The 19,650-nt window shown below is 38.0% G+C and overlaps 1 protein-coding gene across 2 annotated transcripts in view; it reads right to left on the bottom strand.

The window, feature by feature from the left end:
* Positions 1 to 3,168: 3,168 nt before the first annotated feature.
* Positions 3,169 to 19,650, bottom strand: part of TUBGCP3 (tubulin gamma complex component 3) — a 77,011-nt gene continuing 60,529 nt past the window's right edge. The window contains exons 18-22 of one of the 2 annotated variants that reach the window (XM_083363108.1): positions 14,252 to 14,340; positions 13,971 to 14,102; positions 13,606 to 13,746; positions 11,349 to 11,465; positions 3,169 to 4,161 (exon numbers count right to left, since the gene is read on the bottom strand). In XM_083363108.1, the coding sequence (XP_083219234.1) occupies positions 4,153 to 4,161; positions 11,349 to 11,465; positions 13,606 to 13,746; positions 13,971 to 14,102; positions 14,252 to 14,340 (488 nt within the window). In that variant the 3' untranslated portion in view covers positions 3,169 to 4,152. Of the gene's footprint in view, positions 4,335 to 11,348; positions 11,466 to 13,605; positions 13,747 to 13,970; positions 14,103 to 14,251; positions 14,341 to 19,650 lie in introns of both variants that reach the window. The other variant, XM_083363107.1, reaches the window with a different exon arrangement.

Below are 19,650 nucleotides of genomic sequence, written 5' to 3'. Positions count from 1 at the left end.
TGACATTTCTAGTTGCGGTTATGAAGCAAATCACCCACAATTATTAAGCTGAGTGTCACATGAGCATGACTTGTCTTAAGACTTCCAACTTCTGCTTTGACTTTACTTGTTGGAAGGTAAATATAATGATCACAAATATAAAGCTGCAAACTCAAGAACTGATCTTTTTCACCACTGTTGTATCTTTCAACAGTTGCTGAATGAGCAGTCAGTAAGCAAGGATGACCTGTACTATTTTTCATAGCTGTATTTAATAACAAAGAACTGATACCATGCGGCACATTGCTTTACATCAGCAGTCCCCAATCTTTCCAGCTTGACGGATCGGCGGGGGGAGAGGGGATGGTTCCGTGTGAGCATCGTGCGCCAGCACCCACTGCTCACAAAAATGGAGCTTTGCAAACCAATGCCTGCCGCTCATGTAAATGAAGCTTTGTGCACCAGTGTCTGGCATTTGCGCAAATGGAGCTTCATGCACGAGTGCCGGGCAACTACCGCTCATGCAAATGGAGCTTTGGCACGAGGACCAGCCTCTGCTATTTGCACAAATGGAGCTTTGTGTGTGAACATCAGCACCCAACCCTTTTACAAATGGTACTTCACACACTTGAGTGCCTATCACTCAGGCAAGTGGAGCTGCGCACACATGTTTTCCCATCACTTGCGTAGCCCGGTTCTGAACAGGCCTTGGCCCATATTGGGCCACGGCCCAGGGTTTGGGGACCACTGCTTTACATGAAGTGAATCAGATGAGTGATCTGACTTTAAATGCTTAAATGCATCAGCAAGTTTTCTACCAAAATGTTTCATGAATTACAGCGCAGTTATGATGGGTCACTGTTACATTATGGAAAATATGATCTACTATTCTGTGTCATCTATTATGTCCGTTTAGGTATTCAGGATAAAAAAAGAACAAAGGCTGCAGATCTTAAAGAACTACTAAAGCACATCATTATTGCCTGTGTAGCCGTTTCTGGTTTAATCTTAGCAGTGATAGTCCTTGTGCACATATACAATTCATTGTTTGTGAAGAAGCAGTAAGTTATTGTTTCATTCTCTTCTCCCCTCCTATCACTGTAATTCTATATTATAACAACTCCCATCCTAATCCTTACCATTTATATATTTTAACATAGATATAACATGTTGGGGTCAAACTGATACAGTAGTAGAGATTGCCGATCAAATGCTACTCAGCCATCTAAGAATTGGATGTTGAGGTAGAATATCCTGTAGAAGGAGGACATCCCAGTTCAGCCATGATGCTCCCTTCTAGGACCTTGAGCCTTGTCTCTTGGCCTAAACTTCATGATGTTTAAAAACCTGTTTTAGTCTTGTGAGAAGTGGGAAGTAGAAATATGTATTTGGTATGGGCTTATTGAATGTTTATCCATCGACAATATAATTCTTGCATGTCAAATGCAGTCTTCAAAATACCATTCTATCGGCTAGGAGTCCTTCAGATGCAACAATCCCCTCTCCCTTATGGCTGATAATGAAATTATCAGTAAGAAAAATGGCAGCTTGATTAAAGCTTACCTCCCTTTCTTGGAAAAGATGGAAGGAAAAATAATGTTTCATCATTTGTAATGTATTCAACATTGGTCTTTTAGCTGAGATTGTCCCCAAGTTATTATTTGACATTAAGAATTATATAAATTAAATTAATAATAATAATAATAATAATAATTTATAGATAAGTTTTGCTTAAAATTATTCCTTTATCATTTTAGGAAACCAATTATAGCAAATGCTAACACTGAAAAGAAGGAAGAATCTGACAAGAAAAAAGAATTTGTCAAAAATAAGGAATCAAACAAACATGAAGAATCCGAAAAAATTGAGGAACCAGAAACAAATGATATGATACCACTGGAACCAAAATCATCACTCTACAATGCTATTGACATAGAAAATCACAACAATAACTGTTCACCACCAGCAATTTTTCTTTCAACACATGGTGAGCATGTTACAAAGCCTTTAGAGATTCAGTCTGTTTCCTCCCCTAGCTGCCCAGCAAAACAAACAGAATTAATTCCCTTTGTTGAATCATTAGAGGAATCACCTAATTATAGTACACATAAGAATTTCAAACTACAATCTAAACCTTTCAAATTGAATAGCACTTCCTATAATAGTCTAGAACAATATAACACACCCAGGAATCAGGACTATGAAACTTATCAAGAGAAAGATAGCACTTCTCACAGAAAAAAAACAGATCATTATGTATCCTCCAGGAGTAGTCCAAAATCCACACAACCCAAAAGAGCACACACCGCTCACTTATCTAAGCATCAATATTACGAGAGTTTAAATTGGGTTCATGAACCTTCATCGAATAGTTTCATTGCTCTAAATACAAACAGAAATTTTAATGAATCAAAAATATCCCAGTTTGATGGTACAGAGTGCACATGTTTTCAGCATCACAAATATGGTTCTGGTACAGATTCGTACTCTGACTAGAAAAACAAGTGAATAGCAAGGAGTTATTTATTCTATTTAACCAATGTCCAGAAGCATTTAGTCCAAATGTTTTTACCAACAGTAATCATGATGAAACCCTATAGTATGCTGATCAATCATACTGAAATCATGCTTAGGAATAATAAAATTAGATTTGATACTTTTTTGAGTTGTAGGAGTTGCTAATCCAGCTTCTTGGATTCGCCCAATTAAAGCACAAGTTAATTTAATTATAATATTTGCTCAAATTCTTTATATGGCACTTTTCAAAATCCTAATTTGAAAAAGTGGGCCAAACTAGTATAATGCACTCTGCAATGACAAATACATTTTGGCGATATGTAAGCCAGAGCAAAACTGCACATATATTGAATGTTTTGGGAAAATTGAAACACTGTTAAAATGAAAGATGGTTAATGACACATCTGATACATGTGAACTGGAAAAGAACTGGAAATATAGGGAAGAATACGAAGATTTGTGTTTTTGATTTTTTTTCTATTTAAAAATACCCACACTGAATAAAACAAATTCAGAAAAAAAAATTCAGAGAATCAAAAATAATAAAGAGATATCCTTGGCTCCGTAGCCTGTGATACTGAACTTGGCTCAGCTAGGAAACCTAGATGGAGACATCAACATGAACTGACTTTGGAGTCAGGCATTCCCATTTTTGAGAGATATTATGTATTCTGAAAAGCTATTAGGCAAGATAAAGAAAAGAAGGGCCTATATACATTCAAAAACTAATTTTATTATATAATTATTTTTTAAAAAAACAGGCACTTTTCCAGTTAGAAGAAACAAATAAAGTGTTTGAAAGATATTTGTGTTTATTTTCTAAGATTTTACCTGTGAATATAACAAATGGATAATTGAATGACTTGATATATAGTGGCTTCTTTACAAAAGTGTTTCCCTGTAATATTTGGACAGCAATATATAAATATTTACAATGAAAAAATAGGCAAGGAAAGAGAAATAAGTAATCTTCAATATCCAAATTAATTTTGAATACATCCGATTTGAACACAAAATACTTCATTCACATCTATTTCATATTTACAAGTTTAATTACTTGACAGCACTGAATTCTTTAGGATATTTGTGCGTGTTAAGTTTCTAATAGTTTCTGTATAAGCAATTAAAAATTTTCTGGAAAAATAAATCATTGCTTTGAAAACGCTGAAAATATTAATGTAAGTAATTTATGTGACATATTTTTCCCACAATACAATACTAAAAAAAAAACAACCTCCAAACAAACAAAAAAAACACCTTTGATACATATTTTTGACCAGCAGCAAATTTTCACAAAACTGGTTTCCAAGTTCAAATGGAAACCTGGGAACAGTGCTTACTATAAGTGGAAATAATATCCTAATGACAAATATAAAATTACAGTGGATAGTTCCTCAGAAGGTCCAAACAAAATATACTGATTTTTCAATACTTAACAAAACTGAAACAATTTAAATCCACTTAGTTGTATCACTTATTAAATACAGAAAGGAAACTTTTGCTTTCTCTACTGGTGTTGCACAACCACATGACTGAAAACAGGTTGTTTGCAAGAATGACAAACACTACTGCATGCCATTTGGTTTCATACTGTCAACCATCACTGCCACATCCAACAACAGTTACACTTTGAGTGATCCAGGTGAGTGATCCTGGTTATGTTTGCTGGAGAAAAAAAATCATATGTGTGAATTACGCCGCCCTCTAGTGCCCAAAGATAGCCGAAGCCTCGGTTCTCTGGCTTTATAATGTTCATTGAAGTCCAATCTAAAGCTAAAAAATCGGAGGCTTTCGTCAGAACTGGTGGTCAGGAGCACCAAGAACTGCTGTACAATGCCCTGAAAGGAAAAGGGGGAAAAAATCAGAAGAAATCGATAATTTTAATGCAACAGTAGTAGTAAATGTATAACTTTTCAAATAACAGCCTTGCACTGAGTGCCAGGTTAACAGTCACATTTCAAAGTATTTAAGCTCATTACAAAAATCATAAAAAACAAGTTCATTTTAAATTATTTAATAAAAGCTCATCCAATTTACTCATGAAAAACCAACTATACTGTCCTCTCCTCCCCCCAATCATATTACCACAGATCCATCTAAAGAAATAAGAAAAACAAAACTTTCCAAGTTAAGAAAGGAATTGGTGATAGCTGTAAAACTAACAGCTCCTTTAGACAAATCCCTGGCTAAGGGGATCCGGCTTTAATTTTTGAACTGAGAAAGAAAGAAAAAAAAAGGAAAATCAGTGAAGAGGTCATGCAACATGTGGTGACAACCAGAGGGAGTTTTTGAGCTGTTACACTAGATGCTAGCAACCCAAAAGAAGAGCTCAGTGGAAAACAGAATAATTGAACAATTTGTAAGAGAAAACTTGTCGGAGAGGCTATAATTGGAAAGGACAGGGACAGAAAACATGTCCGTGACATGAGACCTAACAGTTATGGAAGTCATACCTTGGAGAATGACCAAGGCAGCTGGAAAGTGAAGAGAGAAGCTTCCTTTCTCACAGTGAGGGCAAAAGTGATGAGGCTTTTCACTAAACACTGCTGTAAAGTGTACTGAAAGTGGGGTGGAGAAGTGAGAGGGAAATATTTAGAATATCCAAAGCAGAACCAGCATAGCCACAGCCAGTCAGATTACTTCAACAATAACAGAGAAGTTGAATGAGCCAGAGGATGAAAGGGAAGTGTTTCAATTAGAAGCAGAACATCCTATTAAAATCACTCCTAAAGACTTTACCTCATATTTTCTTGAACAGTACTGAAAGAGCTAAGAGAAAGTTCAAAAAGAGGAATTTATGAAATGGATTCCAAGAGAAGTTAGCAGAAATCTGTTAAGACATTTGAAAGGAACAAGTCGACTCTTCAATATTCAAATGATTATTTTATAAGCCATTTAAAATGGATTTTATTTTTTTATAGCAACACTTCCCAAACCTAGGTAAACTGCACATTAGGGATTTTTTTTGAGGTAACAATAGATGAACCTATTACCCAATCACAACAGGCACATTTAAATTGACTTAGTATTTTACCTATATTGGATGAAAAGGACTTTCTCATAAGCAGTTTTGAGTAATGAAGGAGAATGTTAGGGAGGCAGTGCTTAGAGGAAACATTAACATCTTGCATATAATCTAAGGTTAGAAAACTAATCAACTGTTGAAGGGCTAAGGAGAATTTATTTTAGAAAATGATGAAATGTGGGCTTAGATCAGGTCTGCTCATAGATGCCTCAGAAGACCTTGTTCTAAAAACTATTTTAAATGGGGTCAAGATAGCGGAATAATTTGTTTTAAATAATAATCCTCTTATTAAATTAATAGGAGGTGAAAGAAAGGTTGAATTATGAGTGTATCTCAAATAAATAAGCCTTAAGAAAACATATAACCTTTTTGAATAGGGAAAAGGGCCAACACAGTGGCTAAAGTAAAAGGAAGGTAATATAACCAGTTTCTTTAGTGAAGAAAGAAAAAGCCATGTCAAAGCTTACTGTCAGTTAAGAAAAGCTACAATGAAAAGACATCAGAAATGAAAAAGAAATAATTTCTAAATTGAAAATGAGAGTAATTTCAAAAGTATATGATTCATATTACTGATGTTGAAGAATAAATGGTTCCTTGAAAGAAGCAATGAAAGTTGGTCAGAAGCCATTGACTGGTTATAGTAGATACTGCTGTGCTATGTTTTTAATAAAGGTGGTTTTCGTTGATTAAAAATAATCCCATGGTTTGATTATTTGCAACATGGAAAAATATGAGAGAACTGCACAAGTGAAAGCTATGGAAGATTCCTTAGTTTATACCCTTCATTATGGTGAGATATATAATGGGATCTGTGTTTTAACCAGAGCTCAGAATAAAAACAATAAAGAAACATAAAATGCAGGAATATAAGCATTTAAGACTGGTTCTGAAATTAATTTAGCTCATCATGATTAACTGCTATGCCATCAAGTCTGTTTTAATCCAGCAACTACATCCATGACTCTTCTTCGGGATGATCTTTCCACCAATCTGGCCCTTTAGACCTTCAAACATTGTACCACTGCTGCTGTAATCAAATCTATCCACCTTGCTGCTGATCATCTACTCCCCTTTTCTTCTAATTTTCCCAATACAGCCTTCTCCAGAGAACTGAGTCTTCATATAATGTGAAATAATCTGAGACTGGTCATATGTGCGCTTTGAGTGAGAAATCTGGGTTGATTTGGTAGATGATCCATTTGTTCATTTTCTTGGCCACTCTCAGGAGTCTCCTCCAACACCAAAGTTCCAAAGTATCAATATTGTTATCCTGTTTCATCAAAGTCCACTTTCTTTCCATGAAGTATTACAGAGAATAATACCATTGCTATAATTTTGATCTTTGCAATCATAGACACATCAGAGCATCTGAATATCATTTCTAAGGCCTTCAAGCCTTAGAATGTGTTGATGTTACTCTGTGGCATGGTTCTTGATTTCGTGTTCCTTTATTATTGATGGCTGATCCTAAAAGGCAAACACTATGCACACCTTCACTGCCAACATTAAGATTGGTTGCTGTACCTGTTGTCATTAGTTTTCTCTATATTTAATTTTAGTTTCATTTTTTCCACTGTGTTCCTTTCTAGAGCTTGCAGATCATTTTTATTTTCATTATCATTGATATACTATGTGTAGATGAAAAACAAATACCTAATGCAGTGGATATAAAAAATCTACCTACCCGTTAAAATGCCAGGATTTTGAGATGTAAAAAAAATCAAGATAAATTACTTCAGATTTTTTTCACCTTTAATATAGCCTATAAGCTTTGCAATTCAATTGAAAAACAAACTGAAAACTTTTAGGAGGAAAAAATAAAAATAAAAAACTTACAATAAAATGGTTGCATAAGTGTGCATACCCTTAAACTAATACTCTGTTGAAGCAACTTTTGATTTTATGACAGCATTCAATCTTTTGGGGTAGGAACCTATCAGCACGGCCTTGGGAATCTTTGCCCACTCTTCCTTGCAAAAGCGCTCCAAATCTGTCAGATTGCATTTCCTGTGCACAGCCCTCTTCAGATCACCCTATAGATTTTTAGTTGGATTCAGGTCTAGGCTTTGGCTGGGCCATACCAAAATTTTGAATTTTTGTTTTGTTGATTTGGAATTATGCTTCAGGTCATTGTCATGTTGAAAGATGAAATTCGTCTTCATTTTCAGCATTTTTAACAGAGGCTTGAAGGTTTTGTGCCAAAATTGACTGATATTTGGAACTTTTCATAATTGCCTTCTACCTTGACTAAAGGTCCAGTTCCAGCTAAAGAAAAGCAGCTGAAATCATAATGCTGCCACCACCATGCTTCAAAAGTGTACATTTGGTGATGTGCAGTGTTGTTTTTGCGCCAAACTTATTTTTTGGAATTATGGCCAAAATTTTCAACCTTGGTCTCATCAAACCATTGCACATTTTTCCATGTGTTTTTGTCAGACTTCATATAGGTTTTTGTAAAAGAAAAGGCTTCTGATTTGCCACCCAACCCACAGCCCAAACATATAAGGAATACAGGAGATAGTTGTCAAATGTAGCACACAACCAATACTTGTCAGAAATTCCTGCAGTTCCTTTAATATTGCTGTAGATTTCTTTGCAGCCTTTTGGACCAGTGTGCTTCTTGTTTTTACATCAATTCTGGATGCTGTGCCATCTTTTCTCCACTTATTGATGACTGCCTTCATTGCGTTCCATGGTATATCCAATGCCTGCATTTTTTAAATACCCTTCTCCTGACTGATACCTTCCAGCAATGAGGTACCTTTGATGCACTGTAAGCTCTTTGCAGACTAGGCCTTTTGCTGTGAAAGGCAACTCAGTAAATGTCAGAAAAATTCTACTTGAACAGTTGAATTTTATATGAACTTGATCAGAGTCACTTTAATTGATGGCAGGTGTGTACTGACTACTATTTGACATCAGTTTGAGTGCGATTGTTTAATTCTGAACATCTTTAGCCACATCTCTAGTTATAAGAAGGTATATACACTTATGCAACATTTTATTGTACATTTTTTATTTTTATTTTCTTTCCCTAAAAGATTTCAGTTTGTTTTTCAATTGAATTGTATGCCTTATAGGTTATATTAAAGGTGGAAAAAAATTCTGAAATGATTTACATCTCAAAACCTGGCATTTTAACGGATGTGTGGACTTTTTATATCCACTGTACTGTATATATAAAAGGTCAGAAATCTCTCCCTTTACATTGAAAAATTCACCATGACAACCAGTGCAGTTTTGCAAGTTGTCAGAGGATTTTAAACATGAATTACAAATTGAAACAAGCCAACTGAATCTCTGAGATTCAATGGAATTTTTAAAACTATGATATAGATTTATCTGACACAAAGCTCAAATGTCTGGCATGACAATTTACAATGGTTTGCCAACTATGAAGCACCCCAGGAATCCACATGTATTTCACTTTTTTATCTGATGTTTGGAAGGAAAGTGGTGAGCTAAGAAATAGTTGGCAAGATTGATTCAAAAAGCCAAAAGCAAATATAGTCTAGGATATTTTTAAAATCATGGCTATGAGTTTGGTGGGAAAATATATCATCTGATCAAAAGTTCAGTCTTATGGAATTCCAGACAGAGGATGAAGTGATTTTATGGGTTTCCCTCAAAGTCCACAAAATGAAGATTGCATGAAAGAGATATTGAAAGAACAGCAATTTGGGTCGTTACTGATCTACTGAGATTTGATCACGCTAAATCATTATTGCAGGAGCTGTGCTAGCTTCCAGTTAGCTTTCAGGTGCAGTTGAAGATGCTGGCTGTCATTTTAAGCCTTACAGGGCTCAGGAGCTAGATATCTATATGATTACCTGCCTGGATGGAATGCTATCTTCAGGAATTCTAGCCTTCTTAATGCTGTGATGTCCTTAAATCCTTTGGAACAACAACAACAGATATCTAAGCCATCTTTTCTTCCTACAGTTAAAAAGAGCTGTAAAAGTATGGCTCTTCAAAAAGCCATTTGGGGACAAAACCATGCTGCTCTGAAAGGGGGTGTGAATCAGACTGTTTGGTTATATTTATATTAATTGATTTTCCCCCCTAATCTTCTGTATCAATATTGTTAGCTATTTAGAATCCTGAAATGTAGCTGAAATAATAAACAGAGTAGTTTACTAAAGTAAGGATTGACAGAAAGTACATTGTGAAATTAAGGAAATCTGTTTTAAGCCATTTTAACTTAATAAAAGTTAATACAGTTTTTTCTTTGGGTATTGAGAACAGTGCTGTTATTCATCCTGTCATGTTTCTCATTCATTCATCTTTATTCATATTATATGAATGTAGGTATATATGATTGTATATGTAGCATCTGTGTGTGTACGCATGCACACACAAACATAAATATATTAACCAATCTAGGGATTATCTCTAAAGTATCTTTTGGTTTATTGTTTACTGATTTTGAAATTCTTCCACACATACATGCAACTCTCAAAATTGTGATTTAAATTAAATTGTAATTTAATTTTAAAGAAAGAAAAACAAGGACTTCCATAAAAGAGAGAATAGATTTGTGTATATTAAATACCTAAATACTGAAATTTCCCCTTCTATCATATTAAAAATTATATTTTTGTACCAACATCCGGTAAAGCTCTGGAGGCCTCATTTAAAGTTCTCAGTGAGTGACACACAGCCCTTTGCATTAAAGAGGTGCACTGTTTGTCAGCCAGCCACATATGCACACCAATTCTACTCACTTTATTCCCCAGTTTCCTCCCAATGTATTTGAGGGGTGCTGGGATGGAATGAAAAACAACACTTTGCTACTTCCCAGAGAACTGCTTATAGATTGCTGGCTTCTAGTGGGAGAAATCCCACACGCTCTAAACTGAACCTACCTCTTATTCAAGCAATTCTGCTCATGTTTCCTGCTGCAAATCAGCAGTCTTGAATAGGGTCACAAAAAGGAGCAGCATGCAACAAGGTTTCTTCCCTTTTCTAGCACCTTCATGGAGATTCCTTATTTTCTACTATGATAGCAGTGGAAATCAGTTATTCAACTAACTCAAACATGGAGAGGATATTTTTGTACTAGTTGATTGACCAACTAACCCAGGGGTGTTAAACTGCTGACCCACGGGCATCACGAGGAAACCATGCCCACCCAATTGCCAGTAATGGGGAAAAGGTTCCAATACATCGCGTGACGTCATGTGATGTTGCGAGTTTGACATGTTTGATCTAACCAAAAGGAGCAGACTGCTGGTTTCTCACTATCACTAGAAGCCAGAAAGCTGAGAAACTGTTTTCTCTGGGCAATTGGACATGGCGGCAGAAGCAGCTAAGGGTTCTCCTGATGCAGCTTATTCCTATTTTACAGCAATCTTTGAAAATTCCTCTCTTAAGCATTAACTGGAAACTGATAATCTCTAAGGCACAGGTAAACATTTAATGTCTATCAATTACAACTGGAACAGTTGTATAGTTTTTAATGTAGACAAGCAATTAAAGTAATATCAGTTAATTCAATAAAATTAGTGCCATGGTTGTGACATTTATTGCAGGAAAACACTTCTATGATGGTATAGTATTGTCTATCTATAGCAGAAATAATCTGATGGAAATCCATAACGTAATGAGTTATGTAAGCAGTCATATATATTGACAATGTTTGTGATGTCTTTGCTTACTCTTCTAAAAATACGTCCTGTTTACCAAGTTTAGCAATCATAATGGAATCATATAGCATGAAGAGTTTAAAATGGTCTGAATAATGCTGCATTAAAATATTATTTATTTTAGACAAAGATACTTAGTACTAATCCGTTCATATCAATGTTCTTAATTTAAACAAAAATACCTGATAGAAATGAGTAAGTAGTCGCAGCTGTGAGCACATTTTCGGTATTGAAACTTCAAATTCTTTCATTCTTTTCATCTCTTCTTCTTGTTCTGAAGCTGTTACTCCCCATTCACCCTTGAGAATGCAATTTTTTTTAAAATGGGGTGGTAAATCAATAGGTGCACATTTATTCATTTGTCTCCTTTGTTACACAAAGGAGTACACTGATTTTTTTAGATTAATTACTACGGAACAAAGTCATAAATTTGGTTGATGGTTTCTGAACCCTCGAGGACATAAAATCAGTAGAAATTCTCTGGAAATGGTTTAACAATCATGAACTAAAAACACCAGATACATATTTTTGTCAAAGGAGTGATAAAACTACATGAATGTTATTGTGGGAAATTAAGAATTAAAATTCTAGTGCAATGTCGCTTGGAGTATCCAGTATAGTAATTTGCATTTAATTTATAAAGGAATATAAGATGGTCAGTATATAGCATATTTTTCTAAATTCTAATGAATATAATGGATTTATTTCTGAGTAGCATACATACATACATACAGTAAGGGAAAAATTGTTTGATCCCCTGCTGATTTTGTATGTTTGCCCTCTGACAAAGAAATGATCAGTCTATAATTTTAATGGTAGGTTTATTTTAACAGTGAGAGACAGAATAACAACAAAAAAATCTAGAAAAACGCACTTCAAAAAGTTATAAATTGATTTGCATTTTAATGAGTGACATAAGCATTTGACACCTTTGTAAAACATGACTTAGTACTCAGTGACAAAACCCTTGTTGGCAATCATAGAGGTCAGACGTTTCTTGTAGTTGGCCACCAGGTTTGCACACATCTCAGGAGGGATTTTGTCCCACTTCTCTTTGCAGATCTTCTCCAAGTCATTAAGGTTTCGAGGCTGATGTTTGGCAGCTCGAACCTTCAGCTCCCTCCACAGATTTTCTATGGGATTAAGGTCTGGAGAATGGCTAGGCCTCTCCAGGACCTTAATGTGCTTCTTCTTGAGCCATTCCTTTGTTGCTTTGGCCATGTGTTTTGGGTCATTGCTATGCTGGAATACCCATCCATGACCCATTTTCAATGCCCTGGCTGAGAGAAGGAGGTTCTCAACCAAGATTTGACAGTACATGGCCCTGTCCAAGGTCCCTTTGATGCGGTGAAGTTGTCCTGTCCCCTTAGCAGAAAAACACCCCCAAAGCATAACGTCTCCACCTCCATGTTTGACGGTGGGGAGGGTGCTCTTGGGGTCTTAAGCAGCATTCCTCCTCCTCCTCCTAACATGGCGAGTTGAGTTCCAAAGAGCTCGATTTTGGTAACATCAGACCACAACACTTTCACCCAGTTCTCCTCTGAATCATTCAGATATTCATTGGCAAATTTCAGATGGGCCTGTACATGTACATTCTTGAGCAGGGGGACCTTGCAGGCGCTGCAAGATTTCAGTCCTTCACGGCCTAGTGTTTATCGTTTTCTTGGTGACTATGGTCCCAGCTGCCTTGAGATCATTGACAAGATCCTCCCGTGTAGTTCTGGGCTGATTCCTCACTGTTCTCATGATCACTGAAACTCCACGACGTGAGATCTTGTATGGAGCCCCAGATTGACAGTTATTTTGTGTTTCTTTCATTTGCGAATAATCGCAACAACTGTTGTCACCTTCTCACCAAGCTGCCTTGTGTAGGTCTACAATCTTGGCCCTGACATCCCTGGACAGCTCTTTGGTCTTGGCCATGGTGGAGAGTTTGGAATCTGATTGATTGATTGCTTCTGTGAACAGGTATCTTTTATACAGGTAAGAAGCAGATTAGGAGCATTCCCTTTAAGAGAGTGCTCCTAATCTCATCTTGTTACCTGTATAAAAAACACCTAGGAGCCATAAATCTTGCTGATTGATAGGGGATCAAATACTTATTTCACTCATTACAATGCAAATCGATTTATAACTTTTTTGAAATGTGTTTTTCTGGATTTTTTTGTTATTATTCTGTCTCTCACTGTTAAAATAAACCTACCAATAAAATTATAGATTGATCATTTCTTTGTCAGTGGGCAGACATACAAAATCAGCAGAAGATCAAATATTTTTTCCCCTCACTGTACATACATACATACAGTTGCATCTTTCTGCACTGTGTTTCTACTTTTTGTTCATTACTTTTCAGGAAAAAGAACACAGGAAGTTTGTTTTATTTGAGTTATCATTAAAATACAACCAGATGCCATAGAATGCCATAGAAAGAAGCTATACCTCAAGTTCTCGCTCCTTTTTCTTTTCTTCAAACTGCAAGCGTAGCTGCAATTCCTCTAAGGCGGCTCGGTACATTGCGTCTTGCACATTTTGAAATTCAAGAATCTGATCAAAAACGGCTCGAAGCTGGTTGAGAAGCATCTATAAGAAATTGTGAAATGTAAAAATAAGATCCTACATCCACAAGTATTACATTTAGTGCAAACATAAGATTCAACCAAAGTGTGTAATTCTAAGCTCTCTTATTATGGAACAGCGGGATTTCACTTCTGAATAAATATTATACTGCACACATTACTAAATGAAAAAAGGGGCAATGATTACAATCATTACAGAAATAATGTTTAAATAGAGAAAAGGCTTACTCTTGAATCAGTGTCCAGCAAACAGCGAGATATGATAGTATCTAGAAAGACTTCATGAGCTGCAATGATGTGATCTAAGTCCTGAGCTTGTTGGACCTTGTTCCATAGTTCATCCCATGAACATTCCAGGACCTAAGGCATAATTTTAAGTATTTAGTATATTGATGCTCTTCCTTCAGAAACTCTTTATTTAGCACTCTTTACTCTATACGGCACTACACACATTTCTTCTCCTCAAAACAAAAACAAAATAGACTACAAAACGGTTGGTTGACGGGTACCTCAAATGTAATATAATACTGCATTTGATGAATGAAATGGACCATTTCTGATGCCAAAACGTGACACTGATGCAGCACTCCAGAAAGCTCTGTAAGAAAATCAAAATATTTGTATATTAAAAATTAGAAGGGATTGATTCATCTAACATTTTTTTTAAAATACAACAGGTTGATAACCTGCACCTTTTCTGAAAGGAATAAAATATAACAACTGATCAAAGATACTTAAAGAAAAAACATAATATACTATATTTATCTTTTTAATCCAATAAATTGAAACTATAAATTCTAATAGCTAACACTGTTTCCAGTTAATAATAATATGACAAGCAAAGTCAAGTGAGAAACCAAAGTTAACTGTATACATTCCATATAATAAATGAAGCAATGCTGCTTTTTACTAAGATACTTGGTTCATTTAATTTAGTCCTGTAAGCCTGGCAGCACCTCTTCATACTTTTTTCTAACTCCACATGTAGATTGAACTTGGCATCTTCAAAATATAAAGCTCTGGCTCTACCACTGAGCTACAACCATCTCCCAAATTGTTAGCAAGAACGTGGAAAAGAAAATATTTCAAATGGCAGAACAACAAAAACCAAAAGAAATGGTTCCTGAGAATTAGGGATGGATGAATCTGTTAATCCCCAGCTCTGCTTTTTCATTTCACTGCAGCTTATTTTAAAAAGGTGGTACAGAACAATAAAAGTTATATTGCCTTTCATTAAAGGAATGAGAAATATTGCCTAATAAACCTATTATTTTAGAGGAATGTTCATGCTTGGCCAGGGAAAATACTCTAACTCATGAGACACCTTCTTTGCTTATTAACAAAAGAAAGGTGACTTTCCTATTAGTTGGATTGACAAGTGGTTTCCAGTAGCCACTATGCTCAACGCAGGATGGGAGAGACTTATCCTCAGAGATTATAATACTCTTTTGGGAGAGAGCTTTGCTGAAATGTTTAGGCCAAACTTTGTGAGGAAAGGAGATAAGGCTTTCTCAGTCAAGGGTACTCAAATGTGGAACAAGCTTCAAAAGAAGATAAAGCCATGCCAAAGCTTTCCTTTTGCATACTAGATGTCAAAGCCTACTTGGTTGCCATAGCCCACCTGTGACAGAGAAAGGTTAAAGAATTACTACCCTGTAGCTATTCCTTTCTATACAAAAAAAAATGTTTTATAGTACTTGAGATGCACAAAAAACAAAAGCCACAACATCTAGTATAAAAGGAATCATACCAGGAATACAATACGCTGAAACAATGCAAGAAAGTATTGCCAGAAGCAGAATGATTTTCAGCATTCTTACTGAATTAAGACCATTAAAGTTCTTGAAGCAAAGGGCAGACAGAAATGTGAATACCATACTATGGCAGAAAACACTAAAAAATAAAAAAAAATCATTTCAGACCCACAACCTATGATTCAGGGCTTGTATTCTGAACGGTTAAAGCAGCCTTCCTATTGTCCCCCTAGTGCAGGGGTAGGCAACTTCGGCTCTTTTATGACTCATGGACTTCCAGAATTTCTGGGAGTTGAAGTCCATGAGTCATAAAAGAGCCGAGATTGCCTACCCCTGCCCTAGTGCTTTGATTCCCAGCTAATGTAGCTAAAGAGTTTATTCAGTTACTTGATGGATACCTTTTAACATAGTTGCAATTTAAGGATAAAAAACCCAGGGATCATAATTTCCTAGGTTAACTTAGTTCTGCTTGAACTAATGATTAATATCCAATATATAAAATTTTCAGAAACAATTGAAAATCTTATGATTTGGCAGAGCACTCTCTGAAGACAACTGTTTCTAATGTTTATAAGGTAGCAAGAGTTTGCTTATTACTTACATGATGTAATAGTCTTATATCACAGATAAGACTAAAAACTGTTGAAAATAAAGGAATTGGCAAGTGTGTGAATTACTACTGATATTGTAGCTGAAAAGCATGGATGCCTTCAAATTTAGTTTTTGTAGGGCTACCAAATCTGGATGACCATTTATGGTAGCAAAGAGACAGAAAATCTAACTTCTTCTGTAGCTCAGGTCTGATAGACGTAGCTTAGTGTTTAAAAGGGAGTGCTTACTGAGATGATTTTAATCCTTGTTGTAACGCCTGAAAAGGGTTTTGCTCTTCCCTGACCCTGTCTCTTTACTTCATTTCCATCCAGTTTTGTTGCCTTCCTTTTCCATTTTAGTATATTTTAGTTTCAGCCTAAATCAAACCATTATGGATAAAGGCCTCTTAATTGAAGGTTATGAATGGTCCTAATGAAGGATTCAAACTGGGTCTCATGAACCAATTTGGTGTGGTGGTTAAAGAGCTGGAATAGGAGCATGGTTATGGTCTTTTATCATGGAAGCCAGCTGGTAATTTTGAGCCAGTCACTTTCTATCAGCAATATTGTAGACTGTGAAACAAAAAAATAAAACAGCTACCACACTCCATCTGGTGGATTGTGGTTCATAACTCACAAACGTGTAACAATCTTACATTCAGCGTAATGGAACTACACTGAAAATTTCCAACAACTGACTTAACTGATCAAAATATTTCATCAATTAAACCAATAATTATAAGCTCTCGGTTGTTTAGAAAAACAAATGTTCCACAATATTCATTTATTTTTAAAATTATCTAACAATCTCACCAGTGTGGTTGCTTATAAAATGCTCATTTAATCTTCAGAAAGTAAAAGTTCTTATAGGCTTGAAGAAGAACTACCCAACAAACCTATACAGGTAGTCCTTGCTTATTAACTACCTTGTTTAGCAAATGTTCAAAATTACAATGGTGTTAAAAAAAAACCTAACTAATCCTTGCACAATGTCTTTCAGTCATAAGATTGCCATTTAAGTACTTTGCAAGTGGTGCACATTTATGATCACTGCAGAGTCTCATGATCACAGGATTGCTATTCAGATGCTTTGCAACCATCTTGGAACAGCCAGAGTTAATAGAGAAGGCAGAAGTAAAATTGTAGGCAGAAATAAGTTATAGCCATATGATGTTTTATTTATTTATTTATTTATTTATTTATTTATTTATTTATTTATTTATTAGTTTTTATAAACCGCCCTTCTCCCGAGGGACTCGGGACAGTGTACAGAGGAAGGAAGGTCTACAGATGAACAATAAAAAGTAATAAAAACAATATTGAAAACAAACTGGGACCCCAATTAACGCTATCATGCCAGGCCGGACTGCTGGAACAGGAAAGTTTTTAAGTCGCGTCGGAAGGTACGGAGGTCGGGGGCCATCCGGATTTCGGTTGGTAAGCTGTTCCAGAGGGCTGGCGCACCCACTGAGAATGCCCTCCCCCTGGGGGCCACCAGCCGACATTCCTTGAGCGGTGGCACCCTGAGGAGGCCCTCTCTGTGGGAGCGCACAGGACGGTGGGGTGCTGACATCGGCAGAAGGTGCTCCCGTAGGTAGTCCGGACCCATGCCATGTAGGGCTTTGTATGTCATTGTTAGCACCTTGAACTTCACACGGAAGGCAACCGGAAGCCAGTGCAGCGCACGGAGGAGAGGTGTGATATGGGAGTATCGGGAGGCTCCCAAGAGTGTCCGTGCCGCTGCACTTTGCACCAGCTGAAGCTTCCGAGTGGATCTCAAGGGCAGCCCCATGTAGAGAGCGTTGCAATAGTCTAGGCGAGAGGTCACAAGGGCATGGGTGACTGTACGTAAGGAATCCAGGTCCAGATAAGGCCGTAGTTGGCAAACTAGTCGTACCCGGGAGAAGGCCCCCTTGGTCACAGCTCCTATGTGGTCTTCTAGGGAGAGCTGCGAGTCTAGAAGGACACCCAGGTTGCGGGCCCTATCAACAGGGGGTAGTAACATGTCCCCGATGTTAAGCGATGGGACATTCTGAATATCCTGGTTTGCCGAAACGTACAGCCATTCAGTCTTGTCCGGGTTCAGTTGAAGCCTGTTCCTCCCCATCCATTCCCGGACCGCTTTCAGGCAGCGGGACATCACGTCTAGGGCATCACTGATATTGTTTGGAGTTGAGATGAAAAGCTGGGTGTCATCAGCATACTGATGGTACCCTACTCCAAAACTGCGAATGATCTCACCCAGCGGTTTCATGTAGATGTTGAACAGGAGAGGCGAGAGGACCGACCCCTGAGGGACTCCGCAAGCGAGAGGCCTCGGGGTCGACCTCTGTCCCCCTGTCAGCACCGACTGCGAGCGACCCTGGAGAAAGGAGGAGAACCAACACAGAACCGTGCCTCCCACTCCCAGTCCCCTGAGGCGTCGCAGCAAGATACCATGGTCGATGGTATCGAAAGCCGCCGAGAGGTCTAATAAGACTAGGACAGAGGAATGGCCCCTGTCCCGGGCTCTCCAGAGATCATTCATCAGAGCGACCAATGCCGTCTCCGTGCTGTAGCCCGGCCTGAAACCCGATTGGTACGGGTCTAGATAAACCGCTTCATCCAGGATCTGAGGAAGTTGGTGCGCCACCACGCTCTCAACAACCTTCGCGAGGAAGCGAAGATTGGAGACTGGACGAAAGTTATTCAAAGAGGATGGGTCCAAGGTGGGCTTCTTGAGGAGAGGTCTCACCACCGCCTCCTTCAAGGCAGTGGGGAAGTGACCCTCACTCAGAGAAGCAGAGATGACCGCTAGGAACCAGCCACGTGTCCCCTCTCGAGCTGCATAGGCCAGCCAGGAAGGGCACGGGTCCAGTAAGCATGTGGAGGAGCTCAACCTTCTCATAATCCTGTCCACTTCCTTAGGAGTTACAGGATCAAATTCTTCCCAGATGACGTCGACAAGACTGTCCATGTCTTGTTCTTCCATCTCAGCCCACTTGGAGTCCAGGCCAGTTCGAATCCGAGCAATTTTATCCAGCAGATATTGACCGAATTCCTCGGCTCGACCCTGCAAGGGTTCCTCCCTCACCTCTTGGTTTAATAGGGAGCGAGTCACCCTGAACAAGGCAGCCGGGCGATTATCTGCGGACGCGATGAGGGTGGAAAAATAGTTGGATTTTGCCACCCTTATCGCAGCGAGATAAGACCTGGTGAGGATTCTTAGTCGCAATCGGTCGGATTCGGATCAGCTGGATCTCCAACGGCTCTCTAGGCCCCGTCTCCGACGCTTCATCTCCCGGAGCTCCTCGGTGAACCATGGGGCTCGCTGGGATCTGCGCCGGGTCAGAGGCCGCAAGGGTACAACTCGGTCCAGAGCCTCCGTGGCTGCCTTTTCCCAGGCTTCCACTAAGGCATCCGCCGAGCTGTGAGCAGGGAGTGCATGCGTGTCCCTAAGCGCTGCCTGGAACTTATCAGGGTCCATTAGGCGCCTAGGGCGGTACCATCTGACTGGCACCGTGCACCCACGGTGGGGGGTGGCAAGGGGGAAGTCTAGCCGCAGGAGGTGGTGATCGGTCCATG

Source organism: Vipera ursinii (genome assembly GCF_947247035.1).
Source record: "Vipera ursinii genome assembly, chromosome: 4".
Classification (NCBI taxonomy): domain Eukaryota; kingdom Metazoa; phylum Chordata; class Lepidosauria; order Squamata; family Viperidae; genus Vipera; species Vipera ursinii.
The sequence above is the reverse complement of the archived record's forward strand: the minus strand, read 5'-3'. Positions and strand labels throughout refer to the sequence as shown.